This window comes from Telmatherina bonti (assembly GCF_933228915.1).
Source record: "Telmatherina bonti genome assembly, chromosome: 20".
Lineage (NCBI taxonomy): Eukaryota > Metazoa > Chordata > Actinopteri > Atheriniformes > Telmatherinidae > Telmatherina > Telmatherina bonti.
Genome location: NC_136618.1, coordinates 30,843,850 through 30,868,418, shown reverse-complemented (window position 1 = coordinate 30,868,418; position 24,569 = coordinate 30,843,850). Strand labels below are relative to the sequence as shown.

Below are 24,569 nucleotides of genomic sequence, written 5' to 3'. Positions count from 1 at the left end.
TGTTTATTTCCCATTTAAATGGAGACATATTTGTAAGGAAAATGTGGTATTTCAAACACAAACAACTTAATAAATCTAAAGCTGATTAGTGTTTGTCTTTTATTGGATTGGATAAAGAAAGCAGACATGATGATAATTTACAATGAATCTACTTTTTATGCTAATTGCTGGAAGGTTTAATGGTGGCAGGGAGAGAAAGGGGCAGGAGGATGGACTGGCATTGGGAGGGGTTGCGCTGGATTTGGTTGTTATATTGTCTAATCCAGTCAGCGCAGCATCACAAACCATCACCATCTGTCACCAGTCACGCTGTTCTGGTCGGACTGCTGGCCAACAGGGGCGGGCACTGGTTTATTGTCACGCTGGACTGGGTGGGTGGGGTGGTCAGGACGCGTCCTGTGGTCCAACAAACCTCGGCATCGTGTGTCTCGAGCAGTCTCGAGGTGTGTGTGATACCGACTCGGTGACACATGGCTGCCTGCGCGCTCTGACTGCAGCTCCCACCTTCCTTTCACTGGGAAAAGGGAGAGGCTGGACACTGGGATGCAGAGAAGAGCTGCTGGGAGGCAGGCTGCAGCAAACCCCGACCAGGATCCACGCGTGCTGGTAAGCTCCATCCTGGCTCCACCTGTCTTCACCTGCAGTATGTTGGAGTTGAAGCTGAGCATGCTCATCATTTCCTCCAGGCTTTTCCTGATCCGCATTTCACTGCTCTGACGTTCGCTTTACATTTTCTCCCACAGCGAAGGAAATAGATGAAATACAACAGTTTCTCTTCCTTTGCTTTTTTTTTTTTTTTTTTATCCCATAAATGCACCCAGAAAGCTTATTCACGCTGCAAGAGGCAGATGAGGACTTTGTTTATTTAAAGTTAAAACCTCAGTAATCATCCACTGTTTTACATCAGGCATTTATTTAAAAAAACTTTCTTTCCCCTTCCTCAAATTATTCAATAAATATGAAAATTAATTATGATAAAAAGCACATTTAGGATCGTGTTTATTAAGGAGGAATTTCACTTGATAAAATAATTACAATCAATGTTCTTGTTTTTTGCTTAATTTAAACTACAAATATATATGAAAAAATGCTCTTGATCTAAAACAAAATATTGCATGCTTTGCATTCAGACATATTATGGATTATTTTATAATCTGCTGTTTGCATGAATGTTTTTTGTTCAAAACGACTTATTTTTCTAAACTTCTGTGTTAAAATAAGAGTTATATCAGATATATGTGAGTCTGAGCTTGCTGAGCTTTTATTTCCTGTTAATCTCCTCCACAGATGAGATTTTTCTGACACGGTTTCGCTTTTTTCTCCATGAATTGTCCCTACAGTGTGTCTGAGGCTTTTTTATCCCTGCCGAGCCGCCGTAGCGATGGGAGACCACATGTCCAAGCGACTGAAGTTGATCTCAGCTACAGAGGCAGAGATGGAGGAGCGCTCCTTCTCCAACCCCTACCCGGACTGGGACCAGGGAGTCCTCACCTCCAACCCCGCAGCAGACGTGCAGGTCAATGAGCCGTTCAATGCCGAAGGAAAGGTGGGGATTTTTAGACTTTTGTTTTATTTACATCTTCTTCTACTGTTACCTTAGCCTAGCTGCAAACACCTGACACGGTTTTCCGCTCCCCAGCCCTTACTGATCATTTGGATGTGGTTTTTAGTAACATTTAAATATTGTTGAGTCAAACGCCGGGTCATCTGTTGCCATGGTAACTGGCTCCGGACACAGGTCGACGCATGGGTTGTCAATAACAACCAGTCTGTTTAAGTTTCATACATGATCCAGGCTTAGTAACCAGGATGTAGAACTCATTCATGATAACCAAAACGTTCAGCGTTACATGTGACTCTAAATCAGGAGAAAATAACCAGCAGCGGCTTCCGGTGGTGAAAAGTGAAGCCAATGCGGAAGTGCATAAAACTGCAGTTCCCCATTCATCCACTAGGGGAATCCCCATAGACTCCCATGTTAAAAAGACCAACTTCACAGCCGTAATAAACATGTTTAAGACAGAAATAAACATGTTTACAGCAGGAATAAACATGTTTACGACAGAAATAAGCATGTTTACAGCAGAAATAACCATGTTTACGACAGAAATAACCATGTTTACAGCAGAAATAACCATGTTTACAGCAGAAATGAACATGTTTACAGCAGAAATGAACATGTTTACAGCAGAAATAACCATGTTTACAGCAGAAATGAACATGTTTACAGCAGAAATAACCACGTTTACAGCAGAAATAAACATGTTTACAGCAGAAATAAACATGTTTACAGCCTGGTTCAAAAATCCATTTTTGGTTTCAGGTTTACCTTCATGACAACTGTGGGGGGAGTGAATTTTTTTTCTAACTCGTCCATTTAAAAGTAATTTAATCTCGAAGTTCGGCATATTTAGGGGCGTGTCTTTTTGATTGACAGGTACCCAATCTCCTGCTTCAAGTCAGAAGAACGTAGAACAACCGCAGTTTTTAGCCGGTTAACAACGTGACTTAGCTTTAGCCCACTTACCTCTGTTAGCTGGTTAGCTTCTCTTATCTCTGGGTTAGCTTGGTTAGCCCTTAGCTACAGAAAGCTTGGAGTTCTCTCGATGTCAATCCCCCTCTCAGCTCCACCTCTTTGCCCATATTTGTATTTTCCGGGTGAGACAACACGCATGTCTCTGCCAAGATGGTGATGGTAGGAACCGCCCACCGAGCTTCAATTCAGCTCTTCAGAAACCTATGGGTGACGTCACGGGGGATACGTCCATCTCTTATGTACAGTTTGTACTCCAGACCAAGGTTTTCAGATGAAATCTTGGCTGGAAAGACTCAGCAACCTGAACTCTGGAGGGCCTTTACTGAAATAGCCTGAAAGCTTTGAAAGGTGTCTGTTAGAGAGGAAGGAAACTTGTTTAATTCCTGTGGGAGAAGTGCTGGAAACTTTCCCGCTGGGCCTCCGCATCTCCTAGCTTGTTAGAGGAAGTCTGAAGCTGCAGGACTCTTAGTGAGTCATCAGTGTCCAGCATCCTGACGCCAAGTCCTCCAATGAGATTTCTGCTAAATCCAGACAAAAAATTACAAGTGTCGTTTGTCCATTTTCTTCCTGACAAGGAATTTCCATCATGTAGTCGAGCCATGACGGAAAGAACACGGGTCAGAAAAAAACGTATGAAAGGATCCTGTCTTCCAGCCTGTCGTCGGCGTACAGAGAAGCTTTGGCGGTGGTGTGAAAACACAATGTACAGATGGATGGTCTGAAAAATCCCACATTCAGCCCACAAACAGCCTTACGCTGCACCTGCTTCCTCCATGTGCGCTCCATCAGTTCACACCAGAGCGAGGCCAGCTCAGCACTTTCACTGCAACATCTTAGTGTTTTCATTTACTTTAAGACATTTTCCCCAAAGAAAGCAGCTAGTGGGACATAAAACAACCCTACAGACCCTACAGGATGGTGAAGATGATGATGCATTCAGTCTGTTTTACCAGGATGAAGCAAGAAAGTCACGTTTATGTTTATCTTGATGAGATCAGTGTCAGAGAAATAATGAGATTATTCTGTTTTTATTCATTTCCATCTCAGTAAACATGTAAAACCACGTCAACACTGTGTGTTTGACACATGAATAATCCTGGAACTGTTCTGGGATTCTGTAAACCATCAGCAGGGTGTGTGACTGACTGGAAACCAGTATAAAGAGGTTAAACTGGTGGGATGACGTGTTCAGATGTGTTTTAGATAAGTTAAACAGTCTGGTAGCGTCAGCTCTGCCGTCTGATTGGTCGATGCTCTGCATCTACACACCGACCTCCAGCGTCTGCTCTTCACGTCATTAAATCCTCAAAGCAGCTGTGAGATCCAGATGTTGTGTTTGACTTGTTCTTCCTCTCCTCAGGTTAGCACAGCTTTCCAGAAAAAAGTCCAAAGCAAGATGAAAGACCTCCTCCAGCAGATGGAGGAGGGCCTGAAGACCGCTGACCCCCACGACTTCTCAACGTACACCGGATGGACAGGTCAGCAGAGCCTCGGCGTATCAACCACGTCGCCTCAGCGTCAGTCCGTCCATTTGGTAGAAAGCCTCTCTGTGCCTGGCAGGAAGTGATCAAACCCTCCTCTCTCTCCAGGTATTGCCTTGCTGTACCTTCAGCTGCATCGGGTCACCAACGAGGCCTCCCACCTGCAGAGGGCGCTAGACTACGTGAAGCGTGCCATGAGGGTCCTGAACGGTCGCAAAGTGACTTTCCTGTGCGGCGACGCGGGGCCTCTGGCAGTCAGTGCCGTTGTCTATCACAAGCTGAACAACGCTGCAGACAGCAAAGACTGTGTGTCCAGGTGGGTGCCGCTTCGCTACGCCTGCCTCTCTGCTGGAGAAATGAACATTTACTTCAACTACATCGAATTTTCTCAAACATGGGGGTGCCAAGATTGTTTCAGGGGGTCACCGGATAATTGGAAAGAACATTGGTCCTAAATTTATTGCATTTATTGTATTGATGTAAAGATCATTCTGTGGAATTACTGCGTTCATGTCGAGACACATGAACAACAAAGATGTTACCGCTTTAACCCTTTCATGCACGATTAATAAAAACAATGCAACATTGTTTCATACTTTTTACACTGTTTGATATTTTTTTGTTTATTAGTGATACTAATTTATCAGGATTTATGATTATTTTAATGTATTCTATAAAATATTTATAAAATAATTTAAAATTATAATCATGTAAATCATCTATAAAATACAGCTGTATCATTTTATTTTCCTATCTATAGCAAAGGCAAATTAATTACATTATGTTCTGATTTATTTATTCTCCAGTGGAAACGTACTGGATGACTCACTAACATCCACTGAAGTGGTTTAACTATAAAAATATCATCTTCAATCATGGATATGCAAGAAAAAAAGATGCATGAAATGGTGCAATGTGAGCTGGGCGGCAGCAAGGGGCGGGGACCCTGGCGGTCCGATCCCCGGCTGCAGAAGCTGGCTCTAGGGACGTGGAACGTCACCTCTCTGGTGGGGAAGGAGCCTGAGCTTGTGCGCGAGGTTGAGCGGTTCCGGCTAGAGATAGTTGGACTCACCTCGACGCATGGCTTGGGCTCTGGAACCAGTACCCTCGAGAGGGGCTGGACCTTCTTCCACTCTGGAGTTGCTCATGGTGAGAGGCGCCGAGCAGGTGTGGGCATTCTCATCAGCCCCCAGCTTGGTGCCTGCACGTTGGGGTTTACCCCGGTGGATGAAAGGGTAGTTTCCCTCCGCCTCCGGGTGGGGGGACGGAGGCGGAGGTCTGTGCTTATGCTTATGTGCTTATGCGCCGAACAGCAGTTCAGAGTACCCACCCTTTCTGGGGTCCTTGGAGGGAGTGCTGGAGGGTGCTCCTTCTGGGGACTCCATTGTTCTGCTGGGGGACTTCAATGCTCACGTGGGCAATGACAGTGAGACCTGGAGGGGAGTGATTGGGAGGCATGGTCCCCCCCCTCTGAACCCAAATGGTGTTTTGTCATTGGACTTCTGTGCTCGTCATGGATTGTCTATAACGAACACCATGTTCCAGCATAAGAGTGTCCATATGTACACCTGGCATCAGGATTCCCTGGGCCGCAGTTCAATGATCGACTTTGTAGTCGTATCGTCGGACCTGCGGCCACATGCCTTGGACATTCGGGTGAAGAGGGGGGCGGAGCTGTCAACTGATCACCACCTGTTGGTGAGTTGGCTCAGATGGTGGGGGAGGAAGCCGGTCAGAGCTGGCAGGCCCAAACGTGTTGTGAGGGTCTGCTGGGAACGTCTGGCTGAGTCCCCTGTCAGAGCGAGCTTCAACTCCCACCTTCAGCAGAGCTTCGAACATGTCCCGGGTGAGGCGGGGGACATTGAGTCCGAATGGGCTGTGTTCCGTGCCTCTATTGCTGAGGCGGCCAGCCGGAGCTGTGGCTGCAAGGTCGTTGGTGCCTGTCGTGGCGGTAATCCCAGGACTCGTTGGTGGACACCAGCAGTGAGGGATGCTGTCAAGCTGAAGAAGGAGTCCTATCGGGCCTTCTTGGCCTGTGGGACTCTGGAGGCAGCTGATGGGTACCGGCGGGCTAAGCGGCATGCGGCTTCGGCCGTTGCCGAGGCAAAAACTCGGGCATGGGAGGAGTTCGGCGGGGCCATGGAGAAAGACTTCCGGACGGCTTTGAGGAGATTCTGGTCCACCATCCGGCGGCTCAGGGGGGGGAAGCAGTGCTCCATCAATACTGTGTACAGTGGAGATGGGGAGCTGCTGACATCAACTCGGGACGTTGTGGGTCGGTGGAGGGAATACTTCGAAGACCTCCTCAATCCTACCAACACGGCTTCCCATGCGGGAGCAGAGCTGGTGGACTCAGGGGTGGACTCTCCTATCTCTGGGGCTGAAGTCGCTGAGGTGGTCAAAAAGCTCCTTGGCGGCAAGGCCCCGGGGGTGGATGAGATCCGCCCGGAGTTCCTTAAGGCTCTGGATGCTGTGGGGCTGTCCTGGCTGACACGCCTCTGCAGCATCGCGTGGACATCGGGGGCAGTACCGCTGGATTGGCAGACTGGGGTGGTGGTCCCCCTTTTTAAGAAGGGGGACCGGAGGGTGTGTTCGAATTACAGGGGAATCACACTCCTCAGCCTCCCTGGTAAGGTCTATTCAGGGGTCCTGGAGAGGAGGGTCCGCCGGATAGTCGAATCCCGGATTGAGGAGGAGCAGTGTGGTTTTCGTCCTGGTCGCGGAACAGTGGACCAGCTCTATACCCTCTCTGGGGTCCTGGAGGGGGCATGGGAGTTTGCCCAACCAGTCTACATGTGCTTTGTGGACCTGGAGAAGGCATTCGACCGTGTCCCCCGGGGGCTCCTGTGGGGGGTACTCCGGGAGTATGGGGTACCGGACCCCCTTGTACGAGCTGTCCGGTCCCTGTACGACAGGTGTCAGAGCTTGGTCCGCATTTCCGGTAGTAAGTCGGATTCGTTTCCGGTGAGGGTTGGACTCCGCCAAGGCTGCCCTTTATCACCGATTCTGTTCATAACTTATATGGACAGAATTTCTAGGCGCAGCCGAGGGGTTGAGGGGATCCGACTGGCCTCAGGATTGGGTCCCTGCTTTTTGCAGATGACGTGGTCCTGTTGGCTTCGTCTGGTCGTGATCTCCAGCTCTCGCTTGAGCAATTCGCGGCCGAGTGTGAAGCGGCTGGGATGGGAATCAGCACCTCAAAATCTGAGACCATGGTCCTAAGCCGGAATAGGGTGGATTGCCCTCTCCGGGTCGGGAGTCAGGTCCTGCCTCAAGTGGAGGAGTTTAAATATCTCGGGGTCTTGTTCACGAGTGAGGGAAGGATGGAGCGTGAGATCGACAGACGGATCGGTGCGGCGTCTGCAGTAATGCGGGCTCTGCGCCGGTCTGTCGTGGTGAAGAAGGAGCTGAGCCAGAAGGCGAAGCTCTCGATTTATCAGTCGATCTACGTTCCTACCCTCACCTATGGTCATGAGCTGTGGGTCGTGACCGAAAGAACGAGATCTCGTATACAGGCGGCTGAAATGAGTTTCCTCCGCAGGGTGGCCGGGCTCTCCCTTAGAGATAGGGTGAGGAGCTCGGTCATCCGGGAGGGGCTCAGAGTAGAGCCGCTGCTCCTTCGCATCGAGAGGAACCAGTTGAGGTGGCTCGGGCATCTGGTCAGGATGCCTCCTGGACGCCTCCCTGGTGAGGTGTTCCAGGCACGGGGGAGGAGACCCCGGGGAAGACCCAGGACACGCTGGAGGGATTACATCTCTCGGCTGGCCTGGGAACGCCTCGGGATCCCCCCCACAGAGTTGGCAAATGTGGCTGGGGAGAGGGAAGTCTGGGCTTCCCTGCTTAGGCTGCTGCCCCCGCGACCCGACCCCGGATAAGCGGCAGAAGATGGATGGATGGATGGAATACAGCTGTATCATTTTATTTTCCTATCTATAGCAAAGGCAAATTAATTACATTATGTTCTGATTTATTTATTCTCCAGTGGAAACGTACTGGATGACTCACTAACATCCACTGAAGTGGTTTAACTATAAAAATATCATCTTCAATCATGGAAGAAAAAAAGCTTTTAAACAGGTACCCACTATAAGGCCACGATGCATGAAAGGGTTAAAAGTCTGACCTGGTGTTGTCTCAGGTAGGGCTACAACTAACGACTATTTAATAGTCGACTAGTCACCGACTATTGAAACAATTAGTTGACTAGTCTGATAATTTTTTGTTGTTTTTTTAATTTAGCATGAGGTTGCTTTAATTATGTGGCAAATTATAATAAACAGACAAAAGATGGTATTTCAATAAAAAATCACTTTTAATCAACTTTGCAGCTGAAAGACGGGTTTACAAAAAGTAAACAAAAATGTCTGAATCATAAAACCGTCTGACTGGAACCATCCTCAGTCTGTGTAGATATAAATCCATAAATAAATAAATCTCTGTCCATTTTATGAGGACAGAGAAATGTCTTTTTAAACAATAAATGAATAATAATAAAAGGAAGTAAACACTTTTCTTTTCCTCTAAACAGAAGGCAGGCACATTAGCAGCAGTAAAACAGTAAATTATACTTGTTTTGTGAAGTATATTAAGGGTCTGCTTCCTCTGCAGAAAGGCTCCATGGAGGCCCTCTTCTTTGGACTGCATGCATTTCATTTTAAAATATTTTATTTTATTATTTATTTTTTGACGTTTCAGTCTGTTAGTGCATAGAAAGTAACAGATGAATCAGACTCTGTTTCATTTAAGCACATGCCATGATAAGCAATGTCTGCTTTGCAAACTTGCAGGAGATCTATTTGTTTCCCTTATCCAGGCTTAAATGTTCCCAAACTTGGGATGTTTTGGTACACGTTGATGTTGTTTACGCCGCCATTTCTGTGTAGATTATTGCCCAGCAAAGACGCTATTGCAGATGCGTGCGACTCTGCAGAGATTATAATGAAGTGAGATGCCTCACTCTGTTAAAAAAACGCGTCTGGTGACAATAGTCGATAATGGAGTTCATTGTCGGCTGTTTTTATTGTCGGTTTTTGACGAATCGTTGCAGCCCTAATCTCAGTGAGAGAAGCGGGTTTTCAGTATTCAGTGTTTCCATCCCTAAAAAACAAATCGCTAGCTCATAATGCTGCTAACACACCAACTGTGGAAATGACGATGAAGCCACTTCCTGTCAAACTTTCCTCCAATCAGAGAGCTTAAACTGATGGAAATGTTCAGAAGCAGCAAGTCATCATCAAGTGAGCAGAAAGTTGTGTGTGTGTCTGAAATGAAGCTCCTGTATGGCTGGAATAAAGCCCAGGACACGTTTCTGATGCGCGATGGTGCCAAAAAGTAGCCGAGTAGGCGGTGGTTTAGTGAGGATAGCAGGTTAAGAGCAGCAGCAATAACTAAATAGGTGTTAATCTGTAAATAGTTTCTGTTGGTTGTTTCAGTATTTCTCTGCTGTATCTGTTGATAAAATATTCATTTTACATCATTTTAGTCTCATAATCTTACAGCTGAGGTGGTCCAGAAAACATAACGCCTGCATGGTCTTTTCTGACATTTGTGTTTTATTAAGAGAAAAGTAGAGATTTCAGGCTTCACCGACGTGTTTTCCTTCTTCAGGCTTCTCCAGCTGCAGCGCTCCGTTCTGAGTCCGGAGGCTGACATGCCAGATGAGCTGCTGTACGGCCGTGCCGGGTACCTTTATGCTCTGCTCTACATCAACAAGGAGATAGCAGCTGATACTGTGGATGAGAGCACAATCACACAGGTGGGACCACTCACCCCCACCGAGCCTGCAAACCTCCGATCCCTCCAGCTAGGCATCAAACCGCCGGGTTAAAATGTACACACACATCTCTGTAGTAGGTACGGTTAACTCTAGGTGCTCCTGATCTGAACATCACAGCGTCTGTGATGCCGTTGGCGTGGATTGGCTGCTGTGCATGCGTCATGTACGTTAAAATCACCAAGTATGAAAATCAGCAATAAAGCCATGAAACTACGAGGAGACAGGAAGTCATATTCAGTGTTTCCCTTACTGTTATGCTGGTGTGGCGCCCCACCCCTTCCAGTTGGACCCACCGTCCCCACTAGAAGCTCAAGTTATTTATTTTGTCTAGTTTCCTAACAGTTGTTTGAGGTTCTTTCCTCTGGACCAGGAGTGTCAAAGTCGTTCTTTCAAGGCTGCTGTCCTGCAGGTTTCCCATGTAGGCGTGTGAGCTGCTGTAATTTATCTGATTTACATGACGGCATGTCGTATCTGCTCTGTTTGGCTCTGTGACTTCCACACTGAGGCCACATGCTTAGAACCGTGTGCGCCTCTGAAAACACGCCTGCTTTAAACTCCCCCAGCGAGGTGAAGATGGAAACAGTCGCTCTGCAGCGACGATTTCTTCTGTTTCCATGGAGAAATACTGAAGGTTCCTTCTGTTCAGTGAGAAAAAATGTAAAATTAATAAATATATATATATATATATATATATATATATATATATATATATATATATATATATATATATATGTGTGTGTGTGTGTGTGTGTGTGTGTGTGTGTGTGTGTTTATTTGTATCACGGAAAGGAATTTAGTCCAGAACCCAAATGTTTCCCTAAGTAATCACCCTATCAGACGTTTCTTCTGGAGAACAGAGCAGCCATTTAGCGCTGTGAGCCGTCTCAGCCTCCTTTCATAAATCCTGCCTTGTTAAATTAAATCATTTCCTAATAACTAGTTTCATATGAGCAGCCAAACCTTGACCTGCAGTTTCATATCTGAAGAAGTGAGTGAAGCTTTTGCCCTCCAGCGGCTCTTTGTCTGTGTTGAGGAGGCTGATAATGAGTTTGTTTATTTACTTCAGGTGAAACGTTCCCTGCTTAGTAGCAAACTGTATATGGCTGCATCTAAGCGGTCCGACCTCATCCCAGAAAGCCAGATAAAGAGTTATACTGGGGCTTTTGCCCCTCTGGGCAGCTTTAACTGCTTTCTCCAACTCTGCCAGAGAAACTGGTTCCTCTAATTTTTGGTTTTCTGAGTGGGACAAACTGGGCGGTGCCAGCAGGGGCGGAAGAAAAGAATTGCATTGTGATACGACCAGGGATGAAAGTAGCTTTAAATTCTTGCCAAAACCTTTTTCTCTCTCACTTCATGCATCTTAAAATAGCAAAGTCATAACCCAAACAAATAAAAACATGTCAGTATTTACTGCAGGCCTGCAGAGTCGGCAGGAACAAAACACTGCAGTTAATTTTAATGGAAACATGGATAAACATCCAGAATACGAACCTCCAAGTGGAACTACCCGTCTTCTCTTCACCTCTCTGGACCAGTTGTGGAAAACGTACCAGTTCATTAAATCTCCATGGCAACCACTGTGTTTTAAATCAAACTTGCATGTGCAGTAAAATGTCTACTTGTTAGCTCATGAACAGCTTCTTTTGCAGGATTTTCTGAGTCTATAAAGTAAAAAAAAAACTTTAAACGTCTGATTCTGATTTTAATTGGGACGTTTTGCAACAAACATGAAGACGGTCAACATTTCTGTTTGGAAGTCTTGGCGCAGAAGAGACGACCGAAGCAGGGCCAAAGCCTTATGGAGGAGGGGAGATGCCCGGCCAGGTCTTCCTCCAGTATGGACTGAAACAGCACTGACAGTCAGAAACCATCTGAAGATAGAAGATAGTTAAACTAATGAAAAGAGAGTTTAAAAAACAGAAAATAAAAAGTTTAAAGGAATTTTTACACAGACAAAGCAGTTAGCATGTCTATTTAGTGACCTGGAGCATGTTCCTTACTGGTTCTGAATGAGGGATCTATCACCTCTTTTCCATCAGTATCAGCTCGTCTCAACTTAACTCGCCTCAACTCGTCTCATCTTGGTCCTGTTTCTTTTCCATTACAGTTTAGTACCAGGTCTGAAATGGGCGGAGTTTGTGTGAAATCACTGTGATGTCAGTGTTGTGCACGACAAGCTCTATAACAACACAGGACCTAGAGACAATCTGCTACTTGGTCTGTGGCTCGCCGGTCGCTGACCGTAAATGGTTTTCATTTGTTGGAACCACTTCCAGTCTCGTCTGTTTGAACCACTCCGACCATTGTGGTCCTTGACCTGCTTATCATCACTTTTGAGCTTTTTCAGCTTCTCTCGAAAGAAAACTCCTTTGCTAGCTGTAGACATTGAGTCGGAAAGCTCTTGATAGATTTTTTCATTTCGTGTCCCTCCATCTGGTTCCCTCTGTATCCGTTCCTCAGCAACCAAGCAAAGAAACGTCTCCGCCTCAGTGTTGGACCACAGAACAGATTTTTGTCACGCCATTGCTCGTCACATTATGTAAACAGCTTGCAAGTTGGAGTCCCGCAACCCAACTCAGCTCGGTTAGAACCTGGTCTGTGGAGTTACAAAGAAAGTACCAGTAAACAGGGACAAAAGCTGAGTGAAAAACCCTACAAACTGAGTTAAGTCGAGACGAGCTGATACTGATGAAAAACGGCCATATGGCTAATCTTCCTGGTACTGTGTACCACCACTGGGTACTATAGTAGTATGCAGTACTGCGCCGTACCTTACTTTACTTTAACCCCTCATTATATCTACTTGGCATTGTGACATGTACACCAGCTGTCATAACCCCCAAGATCACTTTCAACCCCCCTCCTCCCACCTGAGTGACTGGTTTATCAAGCTGTAAAACTGTTACAGTCTACATAAACAAGTAAGATAAAGTGGTTTTCGGTGGATGCGGTTCACCGCTGGATGGGCATCTACATCCCAAAATCAGCTTCTCTAACCAAAATGATGCAGTGATTCTCAAACTGGGAGTTTGAGAACGACTGGTGTGGAAGCTGCTGTAAAAACATTATGAAATGCACCGGATCCATAAAACCTCCCGTGTATCTCGCTGCTAGATTCAGTGGAAGGTTTTACAGTCTACCTGGATGCTACTTTCATGGTGATATTTGCATTTAGTTCATAGACAGCATATAAAAAGATGGACGGAGTCTCCATGACGTCACCCGTAGGTTTTTGAAGAGCTGAATTGAAGCTCGGTGGGCGGTTCCTCCCATCGCCATCTTGGCAGGGGCATGCGCGTCGTCTCGCCCGGAAAATACAAATATAGGCAAAGAGGTGGAGCTGAGAGGGGGGCTGTGAGCGTCATGGTGGATGATTGACATCAAGCAAAGTCCGAGCTGCCTGTAGCTAAGAGCTAACCGAACTAACCAGCTAACAGAGGTAAGCAGGCTAAAGCTAAGTCACGTTGTTAACCGGCTAAAAACCGCAGTTGTTCTACGTTCTTCTTTTTAGAAGCAGGAGATTGGTACCTGTCAATCAAAAGGACACGCCCCTAATTTCGAGAATACATTACTAAATGGGCAAGTTAGAAAAAATTCACTCCCCCCACAGTTGTCATGAAGGTAAACCTGACCTATTAAGCCTAAAATGTTTGTACCAGGCTGTAAACATGTTTATTTCTGCTGTGAAGTTGGTCTTTTTAACATGGGAGTCTTTGGGGATTTGCTCTGTTTTGCAGCTCCTAGTGGATGAAGGAGGAACTACAGTTTTATGTACTTCCACACAGGCTTCACTTTTAACCGTTGGAGGCTCCGTCCATCTTTCATATACCATCCATGGTTTAGTTCTGTGGAAAATAAACAGATTTGTTTATGGGTAGACTCCCAGTGTGTTCCGTATTGGAACTGACTTCTAGATGTTTCCATTTGGGTTTTCTCCACTCTTCCATCTCTTTCAGGAAGTCGCTTATTGTGTTCAGATTGAACTTTCAGGCAAAGCAACACGTTTGCCTCTCATGAAGCACTTAGCTGTTTCCTGTCTGTCTGGAGATCGGCACAGGACATTAACTTTCTTACGACTGTTGCGACAATTAAACTTTTATAAGTCATTGAACTTCCCTCCGTGTGGCTTTGGGTCGTCTATAATCGGGGTGATAGTACATGCCAGAGGTAGATGCTATAAATGGGATGTTATATGCTGCAGATGGAGGATCATCCAAGTCTGAGCAACATTTTTCTGAAATTGTTTTGCTCTTTTTACATCCAGTTTTCTTCAGATTGGTGAAGCTGTGTTCGTCTTTCCATCTCTGAAATGCTGCTTTTTACACCCAGTCATGTTACTGACCTGTTGCTAGTTAACCTGGTTAGTTGTCAATTATTCCTCCAGTTAGTACTTTTCCAGCCTTTTGTTCCAACGTTTTACAGAAGTGTTGCTGCATCATATTCACAGTGAGGCAGTAAAGCTGGTAAAGGTGCTTCTACACAATGACCAAACAGTCCCAAACTAAAGACATAGAGAGGGATTACCTTAAAGGAAAGACAGATGATGGCCTCATATGTTGGCTCCATCCTGTAATAACCATCTGTCAGACACGTTAGCAGGTCGCCGAGGACAAAGAATCAAACACACACAGTGAAAAATAATCCCTACTTAGAGTTTTATTGTGATTGTTTATGCACACACAGGCAGTGCAGAAGCTGCTGGACCAGCTGTCCACGTTGTCCACAGGAGGGCTGAGAGCAGCAGGCTGGACACTCGTCTCTGCAGGTGGAGACGTGTTAAGACTGATGACGGAGTAGAAACAGGAAGGTGCAGATATGTCGTGTCCTGCTCTCCATGTTATGCTCTATACATGTTCCAGGTTTCTCAGGAGTAATGCTCAACCTTTTCCCCTTCGTGTCGAGATTTTCTCTCTTTTTCTTCTCAGTTACAGTCGTTCAGCTGTTAACAGTTCTGCTCAGCTCTGGATCTGGTTTCACTTCTGAATTTAATGCTGAATTTACACAAAATTATCAGTTTTTTCATTTTCTACTGGTTTCCCGCCCAAACGCTTCAGCAAGTTTAAATCTGAAATGTTTGCAAACAACTGGAGTGACTCAGGAAAACCGTAAAGTCTCATTTCTGTTTGCTGCAGCCAGCCTGGCAAGCAGCATTTCAAGCAGACCTTCAGATAGTATTTTATTTTCTAGAATCGGGTGGAAAATGTGAACATGGATACAGATAATCTGTTCTGATATTAGCTGGTAAATGGATGGATGGAAAAGACGAAGCCTGCTGTTTCCCAGGCTCCGTGCAGATACTGTGGATGTCACGGCCATGACCTCAGAGGTAGCTCCCAGTCTCAATGTCCCTCTTGTTCCTGTCCACAGCTGGACAGTTTGTATTGACACCACATGACAGTCCTCATGCCGAATGAGATCAACCCTTCAGCTGCTTCCTCTCAGTCGGGCCCCACATTTACACGTATGTTGCCACGTTCACCCAGTTCACTGTTTACCAACGCCTGCAGGAGAACGGAGAACACGGTTACCACGGTAAACATCCCAACAGAAACCCATAGTTCATCTGTTCTTGCAGAAACGATAACAATGATTGTATTGAATAAGCGTTCCCACAACCACCGTCCTCTTCATCAGCAGGATGAAGCTCTGGTACTGGGTTGGACAAATTCTTGTTGTCACAGATAGAACAAGATGTTGGAAACAGATTTTGTTCCACGTTGACATGAAGCATCACAGCTCTCCAGCTTCAGCCTCCTGTGTTGGGACTGGCTTTATGTAAAACATCCACAAATCAGTAAAAGGTTTTTATTTGTCTTCATGCTGACTGCTGCTGTTTCATGTTAAATAAACTGCAGAAACTGCTACATCAGACGTCTCTGCCACTTCCAGCTGTCATTTCTCTTCATCCCAGGTGGTGACGTCCATTGTGGAATCAGGGAAGAACATGTCGGCTCAGCAGAAGAAGACGGACCGCTGCCCCCTCCTCTACGAATGGCACAAGAAGCAGTACATCGGAGCGGCCCACGGCCTGGCTGGCATCTACTGCATGCTGATGCAGGTAGGGAGATACAGCAGCATGCAAAAGTCTGGGCACCCCTGGTCTAACTGATCCTCCTGAGGATTAGGAGTTGTTGGCAGAGTTAACTGTTTCATCAGCACTTAGTGCTCAGACTGCTTGCTGGAAATTAATTATTCATTCTTACATCTGTTTGAGTCTAATTGGACCAGTTCAAATCTGACACTGTCAAGGTGAAGAAGTATTAAAAACGACTCTAGACAGGCTCTGAATTAAATCCCGCCAATGCTCCGAACACAGCGAGAACAAGAGAAGAAGCGAGCGAGCAGCTGCTCATTCATGTCAGGGTGAATGGAGGATGAGGGCGCAGGTGGAGACCCGGGAGGCAGGTGGGTGTGGAAAGAAGCTAACTAAAGCTGCTGCACAGGCAAGAGGATTACAAACTAACACAAAGCTTCAAAAACAAAATGAAAAGATGACATTGAAGAAACAAGAAAAAAGGAACAGAAGAAACCAAACGGTGTAGCATTTAGGGGTGTAATGGTACATGTAGGCGACTTTTCAGCGTGGAACAGTCGTAGAAAGTTCCCACACAGAAAAGTAACTATCTTGTACGTGTTTCCTCCATAAACTACAACAGAGAGCAGCAAAGCCTCTGGTTAGCAGCCAGGCTAGTGACAGATTAAAGGACAAACCAGAGCTTCGTTAAACTCTCCTGTTTGGGAAAACTTCGGTTACTCGGTCAGGAATGTAAATGGACAAAGAGAGGTAGACAAGACGAAAGCAGTCTTGTGCTGAGCTGTTTAAGATTGTTCCCCGTTTAGCCCCGCCCCTATAACCACGCCCCGTATAACCACCCCCCATATAGCCCCGCCCCATTCATATGCAAATGACAGCACGTTAACTCATAAAACTCGTTCTGAATAAAGTGCTCGACCCTGAAATCAGCACAGAAAACATGAAGACTTTTTCCCCTCAAGACTTTTTTTTTTCTTTTCTTAATAGTGTTTTTATTTTTTTTATTTTTCAATTATTCATTTATGTCATGTACTGCTTAGTCCAGTAAAGGGTTGTGGCGAAGCTGGAGCCTATCCCATCAATCACCAGTCCATCGCCACTCATTATTTCTCTAAAATGTAAATAAAACATAAAAATTGGTGAATGGATTTTACTTTGTTTGAATGAGTCATTTTCAGATAGTTTTACTAACCAAACATCATAGTTCTGATACTAATCATGTTACTTTATCTTTCACAGTTTACATATAATTGTTTTAAATGGATGGGGTACACCCTGGCAAGCTGTCCAGGGTGTACCCCGCCTCTTGCCCAGAGACTGCTGGGATAGGCTCCAGCTTCCCCGCGACCCTTAAGCGGATTAAGCCGTTCAGATAATGAATGAATGAAGACATGGAACACAAATGTTAGAAAAGATCATAAACAAAAGCATGACAGAAATCCACTCAACAAAACCAGCATGACAATTAAAATGTTCAACAATACTAAATTTTTGCAAACAAAATGCATAATAGATATTAGGGGTAGGAAAATTTAATAAAAAAATCTGAATTTTTTGCTTCACAATTTTAAAATTGATTTTTGTTTAATTAAAAAAGGTTTTTTTTTCAATGTAAAAATAATTCTTTATAAATTTTTGTAATTTTTATTGTTTTTATTAATCTTTTTACTTGTCTTCTTGGGCATTATAGCAGCAGAATGATGGTCTGGCTACTGTGTTGTTTTTTCCTAATTGAAATCAAGAAAAATGATGAGCAAAAAAATGGTTTTGTACATTTTTGTTTTGTTTTTTGTCTACAAAAATCAGCAATATTGAGGAATCGTGAGAATGGCAATTTAAATTGGCACCCAAAAAAATCAGAACCGATAGGCTACAATGCAGGTGTTAAACTACACGAAGAGTCAGTACGGACCCAGAAAAACCAGTTATATTAAAGGAACCTGAATCTTTGTTTATTTTTTTATTTAACCACGTAATTCTTGGTATCATAGATTCAACGATGTGAAAAGGTTCCTCAGAGATTTTGCTCCATGTTGACATAAAAGCATCACACAGTTGCTGCATTGTGAAGAGAATCTCCCGTTCCACCACGTCATGATGACAGAGTTGTAAAAATGACATTTAAATAAGAACATTGTCCGATATATTTCAGACTTTCAGTTCTTTGCCTTGTCTCTTCAGCCTGGAGCCAAGGTCCATCCAGACCTGCTGTCCGAGCTGCTGCGTCCCTGCATCGACTACGTCCGCCACAAGAGGTTTCGATCGGGCAACTTCCCATCGTCACTGAGCAACGAGAGCGACCGACTGGTGCACTGGTGCCACGGAGCGCCCGGCGTCATCCACATGCTCATCATGGCCTATAAGGTGAGACGGATGTGTGCATCCTGGAGACATCTCTGCCTCCCTGTGGCAGGGCTCTGCACTGCATCCTCTGCATGCACAGCGTGTAATGTGGGAGATTTAATGCATCTGATTGAACACATTCCCTAATGAAGTTCCAGCAATTGTATGAAAACACTCTGGTTAAATGGGAGTCCCATCAGCTTGTCTGCACTGCAGCAGCTCACTGTAGGCTCATTTCTGTTTTTCCTGCTCCATTAGGAAGCCACTTGGCAGCTAATGTGCTGCCGTTCTGGCAGTCTCATTCCTCTCTTATGCAGTCTGGCTCTGCATGGAGACAAAGCACAGTGGGATGCTGCTTATCTCTCCCACTGTTCCCACAGCACAGCAAACCTGCCTTTTGTTGTCACAGGATCTGAGCATGTGCAGGTCTGTGTGCACACAGCAGTTGTTTACTGTAAATGATGGTAAACATTATTTATAAGGATCTGTTCAGAAGTCAGGGAGGCTGTGAGGCGGTGCTTCTGAAACAGTCTGGATCTTTCTGTTCAGCCTCGGCTGTGCAGCATGACGTCACCTCTCATGCAGCACCAGCTGCAGTCCAGGAAACCTAACAGCCTGTTTCATGTTAACTTCAGTCAGATCTTCCCAGGAGCTGCCATCTTACTGCTGACAGGGTTTTTACCTGCTGGAACCAGAACAACACTGGGTAGATTTATATTACAGTCCAGTTGTTTCGAGCTGGATGTAACTGCAGCAGTGGAAACACACTTCTGTTGGGATGGAGTGACTGACAGAGAAATGGAAGATTTTCCTCACATTTTTGACTGTTTCTCTTGCAGAAGGACAGACTTTAACCTCTTCATAAAGCTTGTTACATATTCCATGAGAAGCAAGAACTGAGTTCATGCTGTAGAGGATGCAAGAACAAGAAAAAACTTCCTTTTCATCAGGTCCATACATTCACCAGGAGAAGCAGGTCTGCAGCGGGGAGGGGTCACTGTGGGGGACGATGTCTGCTTTTATGTGCAATGAACCCAGTTGTTACCTCCACCAGGTTATGTTTTTACCAGCGTCTTTGTGCTCAAGATAACTCTCACTTGGAGCCTCTAATTCAGCCTCATTTAGTTATTTTAGAGGAACAACTGGGCAGCAAAGAGATGAAGATTGACATCTTTAAAGTCACATTTTCATTTTACAACCTCTGCCCTCAACTTTTTAATCTTTTATATCATTTAAAGCAGCTGGATGATGATAATTTTTCACTTTTCCTTAAATCCAGATAATTTATGTGTACCACGACCGATGTCGGAGCGTCCAGTCCTCCTTCCACATGCAACGCCATCCCAGCACATAATTGGCCAATCAGTGTGTCCATCAATCTTAAGTCCCACCCCCTGCTTCTTACGCTGCGTCTGAAGCTTCGACAGTTCTTTCCTATGAAGACTCCTCAGTAATTCACCTCCCGCCAAAGCTACTAGAAGTTTTTATTTATTAACTAAGAGTAATTTAAGCTGCGTTGGCGGGAGGTAACTTTTCATTTATTCCAACCACATAAGAGCTGATTTTCCTCAAATAAAGGCGCAACGTTTTCGAATTATCTGAGGCTGACGAGGCCTGGCGATGTGAGGGTGGGGGGTTTCATCTGTTTGTTCTACAGCTGCATGTTCTCATCTGTGTCTCCAACGTGACTTTCCATCTATGTCTCCAACGTGACTTTCCATCTGTGTCTCCAACATGACTCTTCATCTGTGTCTCCAACGTGACTTTCCATCTGTGTCTCCAACATGACTCTTCATCTGTGTCTCCAACGTGACTTTCCATCTGTGTCTCCAACGTGACTTTCCATCTGTGTCTCCAACGTGAATCTCCATCTGTGTCTCCAACGTGAATCTCCATCTGCGTCTCCAACGTGAATCTCCATCTGTGTCTCCAACGTGACTTTCCATCTATGTCTCCAACGTGACTTTCCATTTGTGTCACCAACGTGACTTTCCATCTGTGTCTCCAACATGACTTTCCATCTGTGTCTCCAACGTGACTTTCCATCTATGTCACCAACGTGACTTACCATCTATGTCACCAACGTGACTTTCCATCTGTGTCTCCAACATGACTTTCCATCTGTGTCTCCAACGTGAATCTCCATCTGTGTCTCCAACGTGAATCTCCATCTGTGTCTCCAACGTGACTCTCCATCTATGTCTCCAACGTGACTTTCCATCTGTGTCTCCAACGTGACTCTCCATCTATGTCTCCAACGTGACTTTCCATCTGTGTCTCCAACATGACTTTCCATCTGTGTCTCCAACATGACTTTCCATCTGTGTCTCCAACGTGACTTACCATCTATGTCACCAACGTGACTTTCCATCTGTGTCTCCAACATGACTTTCCATCTGTGTCTCCAACGTGAATCTCCATCTGTGTCTCCAACGTGAATCTCCATCTGTGTCTCCAACGTGACTCTCCATCTATGTCTCCAACGTGACTTTCCATCTGTGTCTCCAACGTGACTTTCCATCTGTGTCTCCAACGTGAATCTCCATCTGTGTCTCCAACGTGAATCTCCATCTGCGTCTCCAACGTGAATCTCCATCTGTGTCTCCAACGTGACTTTCCATCTATGTCTCCAACGTGACTTTCCATCTATGTCTCCAACGTGACTTTCCATCTGTGTCTAAAACGTGACTTTCCATCTGTGTCTCCATGAATCTCCATCTGTGTCTCCAACGTGACTTTCCATCTTTGTCTCCAACGGGACTCTCCATCTGTGTCTCCAACGTGAGTCTCCATCTGTGTCTCCAACGGGACTCTCCATTTGTGTCTCCAACGTGACTTTCCATTTGTGTCTCCAACGTGAATCTCCATTTGTGTCTCCAATGTGACTCTCCATCTATGTCTCCAACGTGACTTTCCATCTGTATCTCCAACGTGACTTTCCATCTGTGTGTCCAACGGGACTTTCCTTCTTTGTCTCCAACGTGAATCTCCATCTGTGTCTCCAACGTGACTTTCCATCTTTGTCTCCAATGTGACTCTCCATCTGTGTCTCCAACGTGACTTTCCATCTATGTCTCCAACGTGACTTTCCATCTATGTCTCCAACGTGACTTTCCATCTATGTCTCCAACGTGACTTTCCATCTTTGTCTCCAACGGGACTCTCCATCTGTGTCTCCAACGTGAATCTCCATCTGTGTCTCCAGCGGGACTCTCCATTTGTGTCTCCAACGTGACTTTCCATTTGTGTCTCCAACGTGAATCTCCATTTGTGTCTCCAACGTGACTTTCCATCTGTGTCTCCAACGTGACTTTCCATTTGTGTCTCCAACGTGACTTTCCATCTGTGTCTCCAACGTGACTCTCCATCTGTGTCTCCAACGTGACTTTCCATTTGTGTCTCCAATGTGACTCTCCATCTGTGTCTCCAACGTGACTTTCCATCTGTGTCTCCAATGTGAATCTCCATTTGTGTCTCCAACGTGACTTTCTATTTGTGTCTCCAACGTGAATCTCCATTTGTGTCTCCAACGTGACTTTCCATCTGTGTCTCCAATGTCAATCTCCATTTGTGTCTCCAATGTGACTCTCCATCTGTGTCTCCAACGTGACTTTCCATTTGTGTCTCCAATGTGATTTTCTATTTGTGTCTCCAACGTGAATCTCCATTTGTGTCTCCAACATGACTTTCCATCTGTGTCTCCAACGTGACTCTTCATCTGTGTCTCCAACGTGACTTTCCATTTGTGTCTCCAATGTGATTTTCTATTTGTGTCTCCAACGTGAATCTCCATTTGTGTCTCCAACATGAATCTCCATCTGTTCTCCAACATGACTTTCTATCTGTGTCTCCAACATGACTCTCCATCTGTGTCTGCAGGTGTTTAAAGAGGAAAAGTATTTGAAGGAGGCCGCTGAATGTTCAGAGGTGATCTGGCAGCGGGGGCTGCTCAGAAAAGGCTACGGCATCTGCCATGGCACCGCCGGCAACGGCTACGCCTTCCTGTCCCTTTACAAGCTCACCCAGGAGAAGAAATACCTGTATCGTGCCTGTAAGGTGAGACCAGCGCTCGTCTGAAAATATGTGCTCTGGAGGTACAATTCCTTCTGGGACACTGCATTAACCATGTGATGCTGATTCCGTCTTCCTGCAGTTTGCTGAGTGGTGTTTGGACTATGGGACTCACGGCTGTCGCATCCCGGACAGGCCCTACTCCCTTTTTGAAGGTACCACATTTTCTTTACTTACCTTACAACAGGGATCCTAGTCCTGGTCCTGGAGGACCGGTGTCCTGCTGGTTTTCCAAGTGTCCCAGCTGCAACACATCTAATTCATATCAGTGTGTGTTTAGCAGACATGAGCAGAGCTGGTCTGAGTCTGCAGGACACTGGTCCCCCAGGAGCAGGATTGGTGATTCCTGTCTTAAAACATATGGATTTCCTCCGAGCATGTTGGCGCGCATCATCTGAGCTCAGTCTTAAGGAGTGATGCATCTCCCCACTTTTATGTGTGTTTACACACCATCAGCTGTAGATACGTGTTGTATCTGGAGGTCATGTCGATGCTCGCAGTCCTTTCTGAAGATTCAGTAGCACAGAGGCGACCAGAAGCAGCTGCAGGCTGTAAGTTTAATTTAGTTAGTCCTGAATGTAAGACACTGTCTCTTCTGGCTTCAGCAGTGTCTCAGGAACGTTGGCGTGTAACTCTGACCCTTTAGGTGATGTATGGAGGTTTTCCAGACATCTCATCCAGGAGGTTTACAACCCAGTCACAACATGTAGTGTTTATTCAGACTGTATGATAAATCCACAATGATCCATGATAACATTATTTATCACTTTTTCACCATTAAGAAAGAAAGATCACTACATCTGTGTTGCTAGGAGACCTCTATTTTACCTAGAAATGATGATGAAGCCACTTCCTGTCAAGCTTTCCACCAATCAGGGAGCTTGAATTGATGGTAATGTCCAATCAGGAGCAAAGGAAGATCAACAAGCGAGCAGAAAGTTGTTTGAAATGAAGAAAACTAATGATCCTCAATGCCTGGAATAAAGGCAGGAAGATGTTTCTGATGCAGCTGAGGGGGGTTTAGTGAGGAAAGCAGGTAAATAGTAGCAGGAATACGTGGAAAAAATGTAAACTTGTTAATTGTTTGTGTTGTGTGTTTGTTTCAGTGCCAAAAGAAATTCAAGTTAGAGACACTTTTTAGATTTTTAGAGGAGTCCCACAGGGATCTGCACTCAGCCCACTTTTCCTCTTCAAGCTCAGAGTTTAGCAGAAACCATCAGAATATTCCTTTAACATTAAGTGTAAAGATGTAAATAGTGTGTGTTGTGTGTTTCAGATGTGAGAAAATGATGTGCAGACGTGAAAAGGCTCGGTCGCTGCTGATCTGTGTTTTTCCTTCTTCTGGTTGCTCTTTATGCTGCTGCATCAGTTCATCTGACATGGTTTCAGCCTGATAATCTGAGGCTGTTCTGATGGAAACCTTCACATCCAGCTCCTGTTAAACTCTCAGCTTTAAGTTCGAAGCAACATACAGAAAATGCACGTTCAGCTTCCCGGTGTGTTTGATCCGTGTTTTCCTCTCAGCTCCTCCTTGCTCTGAGCTCAGACCAGATGTGCTGTCTGCATATCTGCACCTGTGGCTTCATGGATGTCTCTCTCTGCAGGTATGGCAGGAGCCATCTACTACCTGTCAGAGATGGAAAACCCCGACGCTTCCTGCTTCCCTGCCTTTGAACTTTGAGCTGCCAGTTCTGAATGTGAGGATGATGAAGGAGGATGAAGACTGCAGATGTTGGCTGGGACTCTGGACTGCGTGTCAGGCTGAGGAAGAGGAGACCAGACTGGAGATGGACTGACTGGTGAAAACAAACAGGATGAAGGTTGATGTGGACCAATCAGGATGTTTCATCCTGAAGGAAGACGTGGATCCTCTTCATCCACTGTCAGCTGGCAGCGTGAAGCCTCCGCCTTTAATGTCGTAGCATCTAGGCCAAGACCGGGGGGGTGGGGGGGTAAATGTGCATGTGGGCGTAAAAGTGTGTGTGTGTTGGGGGGTAAATGTGTCTGTATGTGTGTGTGTGTGTGAGGTTAAACATGTGGGTGTGTAAATGTGTGTGTGAGGGTGTCGGGCATCTCTACGCCTCTGCATGCTCCGTGTTATCGACTCAGTGCCTGGTTTTCTGTGTTTGTGGTGGTTCGGGGGGCTTCATGTCTCCAGATGTTTGTTTCTTCTTCTATGATTTAATGATCCTTTCCTCCTCCTGTCCCATGCATGACGTGATTGTCCCAGTTTCCCAGGAGACTCCATGTTAGGCTGCAGATGGTCCTTCTGGCTTGTCTCACTTCCTCCATGAAGACACCTGCAGTGGATTAAATCTGGTTTAGTGT

General features: G+C 45.5%; 1 protein-coding gene across 1 annotated transcript; it reads left to right on the top strand.

Moving 5' to 3' along the window:
• Positions 1 to 1,375: 1,375 nt before the first annotated feature.
• Positions 1,376 to 24,167, top strand: lancl2 (LanC lantibiotic synthetase component C-like 2 (bacterial)). The gene is made up of 9 exons (XM_079260123.1): positions 1,376 to 1,546; positions 3,897 to 4,014; positions 4,126 to 4,333; positions 9,625 to 9,772; positions 15,705 to 15,851; positions 18,009 to 18,191; positions 22,050 to 22,226; positions 22,324 to 22,396; positions 23,846 to 24,167. Exons 1-9 carry the CDS (start codon positions 1,382 to 1,384, stop codon positions 23,920 to 23,922), a joined length of 1,296 nt encoding a protein of 431 aa, XP_079116249.1. The 5' UTR covers positions 1,376 to 1,381; the 3' UTR covers positions 23,923 to 24,167.
• The last annotated feature ends 402 nt before the right edge of the window (positions 24,168 to 24,569 follow it).

Coding starts and splice junctions, on each gene's coding strand:
- lancl2 (XM_079260123.1), top strand. CDS start 1,382: ATGGGAGACCACATGTCCAAGCGACTGAAGTTGATCTCAGCTACAGAG. Junction 15,852..18,008: donor TCTACTGCATGCTGATGCAG/GTAGGGAGATAC, acceptor TTGTCTCTTCAG/CCTGGAGCCAAGGTCCATCC. Junction 22,397..23,845: donor GCCCTACTCCCTTTTTGAAG/GTACCACATTTT, acceptor CTCTCTCTGCAG/GTATGGCAGGAGCCATCTAC.